The sequence below is a fragment of the Pavona decussata genome, unplaced genomic scaffold, assembly GCF_977016875.1.
Source record: "Pavona decussata unplaced genomic scaffold, jaPavDecu1.1 SCAFFOLD_42, whole genome shotgun sequence".
Classification (NCBI taxonomy): Eukaryota; Metazoa; Cnidaria; class Anthozoa; order Scleractinia; family Agariciidae; genus Pavona; species Pavona decussata.
This window is the reverse complement of record NW_028145464.1, coordinates 935,336-948,352: the sequence shown is the minus strand read 5'-3', so window position 1 is coordinate 948,352 and position 13,017 is coordinate 935,336. Positions and strand designations below refer to the sequence as shown.

The window sequence follows — 13,017 nt, the reverse complement described above, 5'->3', positions numbered from 1 at the left end:
ACTCGCCAGGCCATACAAATAAAGCAAATGATGTGTAGATGTTCAAACAAATTCTTTCAACTAGTACCATAAGAAGTATATGGAGAATATGGACATTGACATTGGGGCTTAAGATATTCATAGAAGCTCTCGTCCCTCTCGTTTTTGATGCTGATGACATTGCATTGCACGCTTTTATTCAGTTTAATATTTCAATATGTCATTCGTTTTTTATTGTCTCGATCAAAGTATTCTGTCTTGGTTCCTGTTCCTGCTTTTTCCAGATTTTCTTGCTCTTCGAAATGCTCAGTTCCTGTATATTACCAGGATAGGCGTCTGGTTATGTCAAAATTGTCTGGAATGGTGACAAAAATAAGCAATACCTGCATGTCTAATGCGATTCACGCCTTCTCCAAAGGAGGCAGTGTCTCCATATCTATTGAGGGTGATATCTAGCTGAGCGCCTGAACTAAACGTGATCACTCCAAATTGAGCACCATCGGGACCAAATTGGAAATGACCAGCAAGGGCCTTCACAAAGCTCTTTTGTCGCTCAAAGTCATCTTTGCTTACACTGCCAGACTCATCCATTAGAATACCAACATCCACCTTGCAAACTGGAACAGATTTACGTGTGAATGAATTAATTCTAATGTCTCGATTGAGGAGATAGGGAAACTTGAGAAGCACAAATTGAAATTGAATCAAATCTGCACAAACAGGGCTTTAGACCTTTTATAGATCAATTGTATTATTGTTAATGCTGCAATTATGGCAGTTTTTATATTTCACCATTAGCCGTTACAGTAATCACGTGAGGATAAGTTGACGCCCTCTTCCTTTGGTCGAAATAGAGAAGAATTCCAGGGTGGCTGGTCCCTGCATCGTTTCCTGCCAATATGTATCTTTCCACCTACATGCATTATGGATATCAGCGAAACAAATGTTCTCCGTAGTTATAACCCTACTATGGATAACCATCCCATTTAAAGGGAGTTATTAATACTCCTAGTTGCTTTATGCTGGTCTTAAGGGGTTAATTGAGGTGCAAGTGTAATATACCTCAGCTAAGCTTTCCTGCTGCAACATGGCACCGCTGTTAGGGGACCAGAGCTAAAGCATCGACGACTTCCTTCCCCACTTTTTTGAAATTGTACTTTACGTTATTACAATTAACTAAAAAATGAGCTTACTTACCCTTCAAACATCCATAAAGTTCCATCCTCATAGAAATACCTGCTCGCCAGGTCTTTGGGTGAAGCCGAACAAAGCGAGCCTCTATGTTGGGTACAATGCTGTGTTTAACGACTGTGTTCCTGTCGCTGTTTGCACTGAACACCTAGTAGGTTAATTAGGGAAGTTAATTCGTTTACCATTCTAGCCAGTCAGCTAGCCAGTAACATACAAGAAACACAACAATTTATAAATAAACCAACTACTCTGATTGGCTGTCTGCTACAAGGCTAGGTTTGTAGGAACAAAAACAACCATTTGGCTTCAAGAATCTGCTGAGACACTTTTCTTTTGGAAAATTAGAGCGAGGGTGACCAAGATTTGACGAGAATCCAAGTACTCTTCATAGACTGTTGTTTGGCTATTGCAATTCTTTTGAAGTTCAAACTTTGACCCTTGTTGACCAAATACTATATCTCATGCCTCTTTTCTAGAAGCAATGGGTTACTTTTAAATACAGTTACTAAAATCTCCGTAGTATTATTCCTTCCCTCGAATCTGTAGTCTGTCAGCCTATTGAGTAAGCTTATGAGGCGGCCTACCATTGACGAAGACTTAAACAAGACCTAACTTAATCATCTTACATTCAGTATGTCCCTTCACCGACCTTTTGATGTCCGCCAACACTGTACACAGAGTATTTTGTGCCATCTTCACTGTAGCTCAAGGTATAGCTAGTGACCCACTGGTTGAAGTCAGCTCGTCCTTGAGTAGCAAGGGCGTTAATTTTCATCGGACGGTGAAATGAGATCTAAAGAGTAAAATGAGATCTGGGAAGTCAGTAAATAACGAGCGAGTTGCTGCTAGCGCTGTTTTTTAATTCATTTGTAGGATTCCACAGTATGCATATGATATACAATGCAAAGTGATTTACCAAATCTAATGAGAGACTCTTTACTTCTGGTACTCAATAATATTTATCAACCACTCTGTTCAACTGCTAGCACTGCAGTTTCTATGCTGGGGTGTTACAAAAATGTACGTAGCTAGTCTATAAACAATTTACAGAAGAAATCAAGAACTTGATTTATGACTTGCTCGCTCGCATTGCCTGTCATTTTCCGAATTAGTTGTAAAGTAAAACTTGTTCAGCGGAAAATAGAAACTAGGTGTTTCGCTTGCTGGCTCATCAAAGCAAACTTTGAAACTATGGGTCTTAAGAGAGCATAGCCGAATAGGAAAGCGATATAACCAAGGGAGATGAAAGAGTGGCTGGTTTGTGTAGGCAGTGACTTTTTAGCGGGAGGGCTTTTCGTTCGGTATTCCATGAAAAGAAAACTGGACTTCTCTTAGTTTATTATCTAACGTCATCCAGAATTATAAAAATAGTTGAAATGATAACATTTTCTTAACATGTCGCGTTTTCAGACCTGAATCCACTGGTTAGGGTTATTGTACTTTGCTGACCATGCCCCTCGATAGCTGCCCTGTTTTGGCATATGAAGCCTTCCCCTCCAGGCGGCGTGTTTTCCATCCCACACAGAGGATGCTGTCATCTGATTGTTTTCCACCCAACCGCTTTGTAGACCAAGAGGTCTGTCACAACCTGTGTTGTGTACGGGAGAAAACTCTCATAAAAAAATAGTGTTTCACCAAAAGGTAACATGATGATCATTTATCCATTCACGTTTAACGCTGGTTTTCACTAGGACATAAGTATAAGCTTAAGCATAAGCAAGTGAGAACACTAGCTACAGCTGTATATAAGCATAACGACAGATGCACGCGCATAAAAGCATTTCTTCACGGAATTCTCGACACCAGCTCCCCTCAGTGTTAAGCAATATGGCGGACGAAACGGTTGACTGCCTTGTGCTTCTGCTTGTGCTTATGTCGTCCCTCCATTCTGTTCTCTCGCTGGTGAAAACGGCGACTTGCATATAACATGACATAACCATAAGCATACGCACAAGAAGAATGAACACGTTCGTTCTTCTTGTGCTTATGCTTATGCCGCAGGTGTTCTCACTTGCTTAAGCGACGTTTGAGCTTCTGCTTCTGCTTATGCTTACGTCCTAGTGAAAACTCGCCTTTATTTTGTGTCACACGCCACTGGTATTACACGAACCCGCAAAATTACCATCTCCCCTATATAACTTAACTCGACTTGTTAGCAAAAACATCACTCACTTCCGCCGACGGTCGGCGTTTCTCCAAAAAGAGTCATTCGCCGTCTACAAAAAATTGCATTAGCGTTCCTCTGACTTGGCCCAATCCACTTTGCATTGGATGCAATTCCGTTGACTCTAACGTTGCCACTGTTTTCGCTGTGCACTACAGCCGCTGGCCAGTTGCTATCGTCAAAGCCGGCTGTTTGCCAGTTCCGCACGCCGTGAGTTGTACATTTCCATGTGCCATCCGTAACTATGCCATTCCCGAACGACGCGATAAAACCTGCTAGTCCGCCTTTGTTTTTCACGTACACTGCAACACTTTGAAGATCGGCTGGGAAGTAGAAGCTGTTAAAATAAATATGAAAAATATGATAGACAGATCTGTTATACTCTTCAATTATTTATTCCGCTGAAAGCATAGAGAATCTTGATCTGCACACGCTTTGCGTGTGCAGTTTTCAAAATTTGATATTGCAACTACTGCAAGTTATTTTACTGTCCTCAAAATATCCATGAAACTAAACCTTGCGCAATCGAGTCGCTCAACCAAAAGAGTCGGTTGTCTGATATTCAAGTCAGCCTTTCCCTGTTCGTGTTGATTTTCTTTATCTTTTCGCCAACATATAACTCACATCAATTTATAATGACCCTCCCATCTCCTCTTAGTGGCAGCCTGCATGCATTTTTACCGCATCTATAAGAAACCTGTATTTCAATAGGGTAACTCCTTCAGTTTTTGTACAAGATAAAAACTGCTATCCATAGAGGCCCTATATAATAAATTAAATTGAATGGAAATATCTCTGTCAGATAATATCCTCTGCCTGGGTTTGCTTGGGTTCTCCTTAGTCAGTTTGTATGTTTTGTTTGTCTTTTTCCTTGTTTGTTTGTTTGTTTGTTTGTTTTTTTAAGAAGACAAAATATTTCAAAAATGATTGGCAACGAATGGAGGTTTCTTGCAGCCGTGTCGCTCTAAATTGTTGAAAATCGTGCGTGTTGTCTTCTTTATGATGATGTATTATTAATATATTATTATACGTTGTGGAAAAGACAAGGCCGATACATCTTCTAGGAGAAGTAATTTTGAATTAAGCAATTTTGAAAGTCATGCTTGCATCATGCTTGTATCCAAATATTCCCAAACACTTTATTCAATTTGCCTTGTTATACGACTTGTAAGACTTAGTGTGCACAAAATAGGAAACGTAAGCAGCGGCGACGGCAAGGTTAACGAAAACGTCTCTTGAAAATATAACTTTATTTCACTTGTGCTACTTCGCGGTTATTTCAACGATTCATCTTCTACAGGAACGGCGAACTACCCAGGAACCAAATTGGTAGGAGTGGCGTTCAAGTAAAGAAAGAGAATGAGAAATTCGGCTTCATGTGTTCACGTTCTCCACAATACTTTGAATATGGTCATTTCAAGTTGTTGTTTTGCAGAGTATGGCAAAGAAATGTCCCAAAATTTAAAACGCATGTGTGGAGCAATAGTTGTTGCTCATTAAGCCTTTTGTTTTGTGGCGTTGTCATTTCTTAAGTTCCCCAGGCTAATGGAACTTGGCGACTTTCTGACAGAACACATGGAAAATGATCTCGGTTTCTCCTGGATGTGGGCTTGTTCCTTTTCCTCTCTCTCCAAAACATTATGATGGCAAACCCTGATTCTATACCAGTAATCTCTCCTATTTCGACCGTACAAATGAATTTACTGTTATTAATTTCTCTATTTTTTCGTTCTTTTTTGTTTCGTTTCTTTTCTTTTCTTTTCTTTTCTTTTCTTTTCTTTTCTTTTCTTTTCTTTTCTTTCTTTCTTTCTTTCTTTCTTTCTTTCTTTCTTTCTTTCTTTCATTCTTTCTTTCTTTTTTTTATGTACATTTTGGTTACCTGTTAGGGACATTCCATCTGCCATTATCGTTTCCAAGGTAACGTCCGTTAGCGTAGACCCAAGTCTGATCATCCCCACTAAGCTTACCTTCCATTCCTACCAGGGAACAAACAAGCGGCTGTTACAGTCGCCTAGAGCTCAAAGCATACTGTATTTCCTGAGAAAGTTACTGGTATATTTAACGGGGATCGTTTCCTGTAGGACAAAGATATCATTTCTAAGCCAGTTCCCGCAAAACAATTAATTAATTAAGACAGGAGTGTTTTACTGGAAAATACACTTCTCGCATACGAATTAAACTACATCCGCGACTCGAGTGGCGTATTTTCCATATCCTCACTGGTGAGGATATCGATGACGTCATTTCCCGCTGTTCCACGGTTGTTTATGCAAACAGTCAGTGAAGAATGGCGAGAGCTAGATTTACTTAAATAATAAAAAGAAAATACCACGGTGGCTTAAAGATATGAACTTCATTTTTTTTAAAAACAGTATTTTCCCCACTGGCTACGCACTAAAACATTATTTTTACAACTCGAAAGTAAACTTCATATCTTCGCACCGCCGTGTCATATCCTCTATATCTCCGTGCAAAATCCCATATACAACAGTGAAGGTGCATACACCATTCTGAAACTTCAGAGCAGACTCCTCTCTTTCATCCAATTGCAAGTCATCGTCTAAAAGTTTAATCGATTTTGCTGGTCAATGATATGTTCGTGATTTTAACGTTTGTCAAGATAAAACAGTCATCGTTGTAGGGCTGACTCAATATTGTTGATGATGATCACCTTTCAGTGTTTGTTTGTTTGTTTGTTTGTTTGTTTGATTCCTTCAACTTTTACCTGATTGGTTTAATCCTTGGCTCGATTTATACTAGGGATGGATCATTCGTCAAGACGAATCATCTGTCTAGTATAAATACTAGAGACGGATCATCCGTCTGCGACGAACTTGGACAAAGAACGGTACTTCGTCTGATAATTTGTCTGTGTTTAAATACGGGCTTTCAGACGGATTATCCGTCCATACGAATTATTTACGGCAATTCGTCTGTCAAGGCGAGCTACCGTGATATAGTTCGTCTGGAAGGATAAAGGAATACGAATTACCTCTAACCACGAACTATGCTTCAAGTACACAAGCTACGCAAAAAAAAAAAAAAACGATACTCATTTGGAAGTATCGACTATTTACCCACAATTGAGGCATCGATTACTTTAGTATCGACTAGCCTGCAAAGCAAGCATTTCCGTTTGTGTTTTTCTTCGCTGTTTGACCTCGCGGTAATTGGGACGAGAGCGCGAAAGAAACTCGCCCCATTTCGCGCGCGTCCAAAATACGGAAATAGGCTTTTTAGTGCAGAAAACTCCACGATAAGTATTTACTGGATTTGCTCATCCTTAAACAACAAACCTTTGAAGGTTTCCCTAGAGTCAACTACCCCTTACTTTACTGTATAGGTACCTCTACAGTATCCATATTGTTTATCCTCGTCATAGCTTGGCGAGAGACTGCACCAGAGTTTACTAGCCCTGACCGAGGCGCATGCATTATAAGTTGTTCCTCTGTAGACGAAAGGAAAGACGCAGCATTTGTTGTCCACAGTCTTCATCTTGCACATGGCTATTGAATAAATGAAAAGTTTAGGTTAACAACAGACAGAAATGATCTCTAAATCCGTGCACCAAAACATGAATCGGTAAACATTTCTCTGTCAAATATCAAGTCTCCACAAGTCGACGGAAGCCGGGTTTCCCAAACTCCGATCCTTTCCCTGACCAAAATAGTTTTTCTTTCTTTCTTTCTTTTTTCACAGGCAAGTAAAAACTAACGATATAATGTTCCGACGTTTCGGCGACGTCATGACGCCATTCTCAGGGAATGAATGATACAAGCGAATTCAACAGAGTAAGATCTTAGATTTGCATTTATTCCTGTTTTCATACCTAGGATCCGTCTCGTAAAACATTCGAAAGTTTAGTATTTAAATCCGTTTTCAATCAATTGGTTGCCACGCGTTTTTCGTGCAAACTAGCCATACGCGTTTCTTCATCTACTCGGCTAAATTTTTTAACGTTTTTCCTTTCAAAATTAAGCTCTGACGAAGGGAGTAACGCTCGAGGCATCAGGTTTTGAATCTTTTTAAAGCGGCTTAATCAGCTCAGTTGATAAAACAAAACATTCGTTTTAAAATCAAGGTTGGATTCGTTAATTGCCGCACGGCGTCTTATTTGCTCTGTCCACATGAACTGATTAAAAACTGATTTACTTCCAAAACAAACAGAAAAAACAAACAAATAAAAAAGACAAGTCACTGAAAAGACAATCAACAACCTACCTCCGTCGCCAGCTTCGGTTAAACTGTTTAAATGAAAGAAAAAGATAGGAGTTATTGTTAGTTTAAACACCGCGGAGAAGTAGCTGACAATACGAAAACATAAACGAGAAAAAACGATCTAAAGTCTAACATACCCAAGAACAAATAGATTTGGTTAAATCTTCATATGATACACGTGAAATTATACGAGTACCAAGCATGGAAATTAATAGGATTCGAGTTGTGCTATACATAAAGGCACTGGTCAGAAAGCCTTTCTTTGGCTACTTTACTAGACCCTCTGTATATGAGTCCCAAAGGTGTCTCCCTTTATCTCAGATAGGCTTTTCTCTGGTGAGGTGATGAAATGAAAAACTTTGGATTGAATAAGATAAGTCAGTTTTTAGGGTTCATTAATCAATGTTGGAAAGGATAAAGCTGTGAGTACGAAATAAGAGTACAATATAGTAGGAGAGAGATAACCCTTTGATCTTGAACCCAAAACGTGATGAGGAGTTTAATAAACCGCAATAACAAATATAGATTCTCTTTAAATTTTTAGAATGTATACGTGAAATTACACGGTTACCATACATGGAAATGAAAAGACACGTGCGCTGTTCATTATGTTACTACTCGGAAAACCTTTTCTTTTGGCTACTTTACAAGACCCTCTGTATATGAAAGCTTTAGGTGTCCTAATAAAAACTGAATCAGATTGAAGGCGGTAACTCAGTCTAAATGGTGAATAAAACTACTTGCCAAAGTTGCCATAAATCAGGGGAGGTGACATTGAATAGGATTAAGAAGATATCACAAGAAGTTAAACATGTATTTCGTTCCTTTTTAAGCCCGAAATCAGTGATCGTCTGATTTGTATCTATCTCTCTTCAAAAGCTAACCCAATTTACTTTAATAGACTCAAACACTTGTTTTTCACACAATTGCTACGCGAGGCAAAAATTCTAAGTTTTACAAAAGCTATCGCATAATTATTCCTTTCAAAACAATGATACGCATTTTCGTTGTATTTGAAATAGCTGGTTGGCTACAAAAAAGATAGCCTAAAACTGATCTGATCTGTCTGTATTCAGATAACACAATTTGTCGCAACTTATTTTGCTTCTGTAGCTTCAATAACTGAAAGAAATTTAAGAAGAGATTATATGGCTTATGGATGATTTTCGTACTTACCGATAGTTCCAAGCAGCAACAAAGAACACAATTAGCGGTATTATTGCCATATTGACTGCATTAGAGTGAAATAAATCCAATATCTGAGAGGTGAGTGGTCAGAAGAGAGGTATGCAAGACGGTGTGTCCGGAGCAATCCAGTTATACGTGGAAAGGTTACTTACACACAAATAGCAAACCAATTACATCTGAAAGGGATTTAAATCAGCTAAAACGCATTGTTTGCTTAGTTTGCTTGGTAACAAAAGCGCTCGCAATTCTATTCACCTAATGTTGAAATTGACTCCGGGAATAATTTGCTTATGTTAGCTTTTCGCAATGTCTAACGCGCCATGTTTGTATAAATGATCCATTGCACTGGAATAGCATTTAATTCAAATAATGGTCAAGACAACTGGATAAATTCCACTATTGAATTATAGCAAACAAGCCTTTTGTCTTACAACAAAACCAGTTTGTAAGCCTTTCGTGTGACTTGCTCTGCGTTGCGAATTAAGATGGCCAGCTCCGTTTTAACTTAATTCAGCAAGATACACGGAGCCAGTTTAATAACAAGGTTTTCGATTCTTTTTCCAGTTTTTTATATCAATGGTGCTGAGCACGAGGAACCCAAAATGCACAGATTTATTATATTTTAACTACGTTTTTTGTTTTGTTTTTTGTCCTGCTCTGCTCTATCAAGATTGTAAAGAAAAAATTTAAGACTTTTAACTTGTTTTGCGTTGGAACCTCTGTATACTTGTGCAATGTTTCTGATATTCTTCATTATATTAATTTCACCTAAACCGTGAAACAAACTCTTATTGTTATTGTCTATTAAACTCGAGCAAACAGGGAGGAACAAAAGATTTAAATAGTAATAAAGTGCATTATAATGAGATACGGCTCGGGGTTAAGTAACATTGATATATTCAGCACATTGAAAGACCATTTCGTAAGGAAAAGTGAATGAATTGTATAGTAGTGATCTTTCACTCCTTGTTTTAACGTTTCAGTATTTTGTTTTTGCTCTATTATAAGTGCTTTATTGCAGAAGTTCAAATATCAGTTACGTATCCTAGAAATCTTTCTGATCGCTTAACAATTTTTCATTACATTTCATAAAAGCTCACACAGGGATTACTCAGAAAATTATTTTCGGTTAACTACAAAAGGTCATATATCAATTAGAACAAAAGGTATAGAGTTATTAGCTTTTATTAGAAAAATAAACCTCGAGAATGATTTATAATTCACTGATTGACACCGACATACTCGGTAAAAGAAAATCCGAGATTTCCCAACAGGAGTATAGAGGATTCGACGTACACTCCTCTAACACTGAATTACAGGAGACTCGTGAGAGCTATGCCATTAAACAAGGTTCTTGTCTGACGGCTTTTATTACACAAATCACGTGACTGTCAGGTGATCGTGTGGAGGCCAGAATCATCGAGGACTTCTACTCATGCAGTGGTGAATGATATGTTCAGGGATTTCTTCTGTGTACATGGAATCTCAGCTGTTTATCATTTCATTTCATTAGGAGCCTTATTCAATAGCAGGGAAGTTGCACTGATAATTATAAATTCCCCACAAAATGAACTGAACATTATTGGTAAAGAAAAATCAAGCTATGCAAATTCGTGGTAAACGTAGCGGTCTAGCTAGGGGCCATCAGAGTTCAAACATTTCCAATTTCCTCTTGAAACATTAAATGGAAAACACTTCAGCTACGAAAGCGTTTTTAAGCTGATTAGTGTTCTGTCTAGAAACAGTGAAAAGTGGATTCTGGATTCTGGACAGTTCCCCTAAATACAAAAGTATTTACGCCCGGTTTGCAACTATGTGGAAAAAGAGGATCGTAGTAACGTTTTTTTGGAATCTGAAAGAGAAAACTGGGAGTAGCCACGCATATTTACAGAGAGACACCCTCAGTAGGCTTCAAAAAACGAAGTATTTTTTTGCGGGTATTTCAATGTATTTTGAGGCTTTTATTGTTCTTGTTGCTCTTATGTCTCTGAAAAATGCATGGTTATCGTCCTCAATTTTCTATTTGGCTGGTAAGGGTCCTAATTCATCGTTTCGTTATACTACTTATGTCGCAGTGTAAACCAGGCTTAAACAACAACACAACAACAACAAACACAGCCCTAGCTACAGTGTTTCCACTTTGATTTTGTGATAGTCCTTCAGGGTCAGTGCAACAACACATACACAAACGGAAAAATATATTATTGTTTGGCTCTAAAACAGCCTTCAAGTGGGTGGTCACGTGAACAGTATCGAAAGGGATCGAAACAGCCAATTTTTCTCGCCAGTATCGATATTTTTCGACGATATCGAGTATTTGGTATCAGTAGTGGTCCACCCTATATGTTGCAGTGTGGAGGAACATTTCTTGGTGACGGGAACAGTTGACCTTCAGCACCATCGCTCCTTCATATCGGAGTTTAGGAAAGAATTTGGACATCTGGCCCCAGTTGATCAAAGAGTGGATAACTTTATCCACTGGATAAGTCACTATCCAGAGGAGCAAATGTACTCGAATCAATGCTTTTGGCAAGTATTCCACACAATCCCATTCTTAAATTTGACATTTGCTTCTACTCTATTCACAAATTATAGGACTATCGGGAAAATCTTACACACATTCTATCTGCCGGATAGCGAGCTATCCAGTGGATAAAATTATAAGCCATTTGAACAACTGGGGCCTGAAGAAAAATTTCGTAGACAAAATTTGGAAACGAAAACAAACCAATCTTCTTAGCGATGCACACTGGAAAAGTTCCTCCACTATGGGAGCCACTAACCTATCTTCCAAAAACCTGTTGAGATGCAAGAAGAGAAATAGCCGTACAAGCATAATGTCTCTTGCTCTAATAAACCAAAGGGCAATTTTTTGTGGCCTATATTTCAACTAGTACCACTCAGTAGACTAGTGGTACCATGGATCATAAAAAGACGATCCACGATGGTACTAGTTGAAATACTGGCCCCAAAAAATTGCCCTTTGCCGTAATGTCAGACCTTCAATCAGTTTAGGAACGCCTGGCAAGTGAATAGATCCGGCAACGAAAATTAAAGTATTCAGAACAGTTTATTTTTGCGTCGAGCGGTCCCTAGCATTCAAAAGTTTCGTGTCCTGCTCTCTCCGCATATGTCATCATTATGATTTGATTGTGGTGGGTTTGTTTTGTTTTATAGAGGGAAGAGGAACGGTTTAGGGAGGAGGGAAAGACGGCCAAAAAAGATAGGGAGGAGGGAGAAAGGAAGCAAAAAATTAGGGAGACGGGAGAACCAGCATAAAAAGGGAGGACGGAAAATGTTCTTTAAAAAAAATGTGGCATGAATGTTTAAGGCCTTAGTAGCTCTTAATTCCAAGGACCTACTGACTCAGTTACTCAACTGCAAGTCACGTGTATGTAAGAGTCCTTGCATGTAATCTCAACACTTTCTTGCCCTCCCCTTGTGAGTCTTGTGAGGTCATCATTTGTACACCGTACCCAGTCTTGGCCGAGCGGTTTCGCACTGATCTGTCTGATTTCCGGCTGGGCTTTTGTGACTTCTTTTGTGTGGTGTCGGTTTTAACGAATCTGAAGTTTTCGGAGTTTTTTGAGTATCAAGGTGCGTAAATGTTACTTTTATGTGAAAGCCGTTCACGGTGTTACTGAACTCAAGATTGTTTTGAAATTGAATCACGAAAGTCTCCTTCCTTGCTTTTTTTTTATTATTTGTATAAGGCTAAATTAACGCTGCAAGGTTTATGACCTTATTGACCTAACGCCGAAACATCAGAAGAATTAACACTCAGTAATATGAAATAAACTCTACAAGTTCAGTGAATTACACCCGATGCATAGATTGATTTTAGATCATTTCAACTTTCAGTTCAAATTAACTGAATCGCTATTGTCGAGGTCACGATCAAAGCCAAGGCCATGGTGTTTTACAGATTGAAGGATACTCTGTTGCTAACGAACTAGCGGCCCATGCTGCAGAACTAAAAATCTCACTTGGCCAGGCCCGTAGCAAGGCTAAAACAACTGAGGGGGCTTAGCAAAATGGTTAAACAAAACTACCCCCACCCCCCGCGTCACCCCCAAAAAACAGACTGATTAGGGAGTTTAAGATGCAACGAGATTATCAAAAAAAAAAAAAAAAAAAACAGTAGATTTAGTAAGTAAAACAATAACTTTGCACCTGCATCACACTTTTTGGTACATTATTTTGCCGTTTCTTTTACGTGCACTACCAGTTTTACGTTTGAAGGAGGACGTAAACAAACGACGACAATTTTTTCTTTC

The 13,017-nt window shown here is 38.8% G+C and overlaps 1 protein-coding gene across 2 annotated transcripts in view; it reads right to left on the bottom strand.

Moving 5' to 3' along the window:
- The window catches only part of LOC146482867 (uncharacterized), a 48,607-nt gene extending 39,657 nt beyond the window's left edge, over window positions 1-8,950 (bottom strand). The window contains exons 1-9 of one of the 2 annotated variants that reach the window (XM_085106681.1): window positions 8,729-8,950; window positions 7,556-7,578; window positions 6,682-6,840; window positions 5,214-5,310; window positions 3,343-3,671; window positions 2,583-2,758; window positions 1,820-1,963; window positions 1,177-1,318; window positions 363-596 (exon numbers count right to left, since the gene is read on the bottom strand). In XM_085106681.1, the coding sequence (XP_084962807.1) occupies window positions 363-596; window positions 1,177-1,318; window positions 1,820-1,963; window positions 2,583-2,758; window positions 3,343-3,671; window positions 5,214-5,310; window positions 6,682-6,840; window positions 7,556-7,578; window positions 8,729-8,778 (1,354 nt within the window). In that variant the 5' untranslated portion in view covers window positions 8,779-8,950. The remainder of the gene's footprint in view (window positions 1-362; window positions 597-1,176; window positions 1,319-1,819; window positions 1,964-2,582; window positions 2,759-3,342; window positions 3,672-5,213; window positions 5,311-6,681; window positions 6,841-7,555; window positions 7,579-8,728) is intronic. The other variant, XM_085106680.1, reaches the window with a different exon arrangement.
- Between the last annotated feature and the right edge of the window lie 4,067 nt (window positions 8,951-13,017).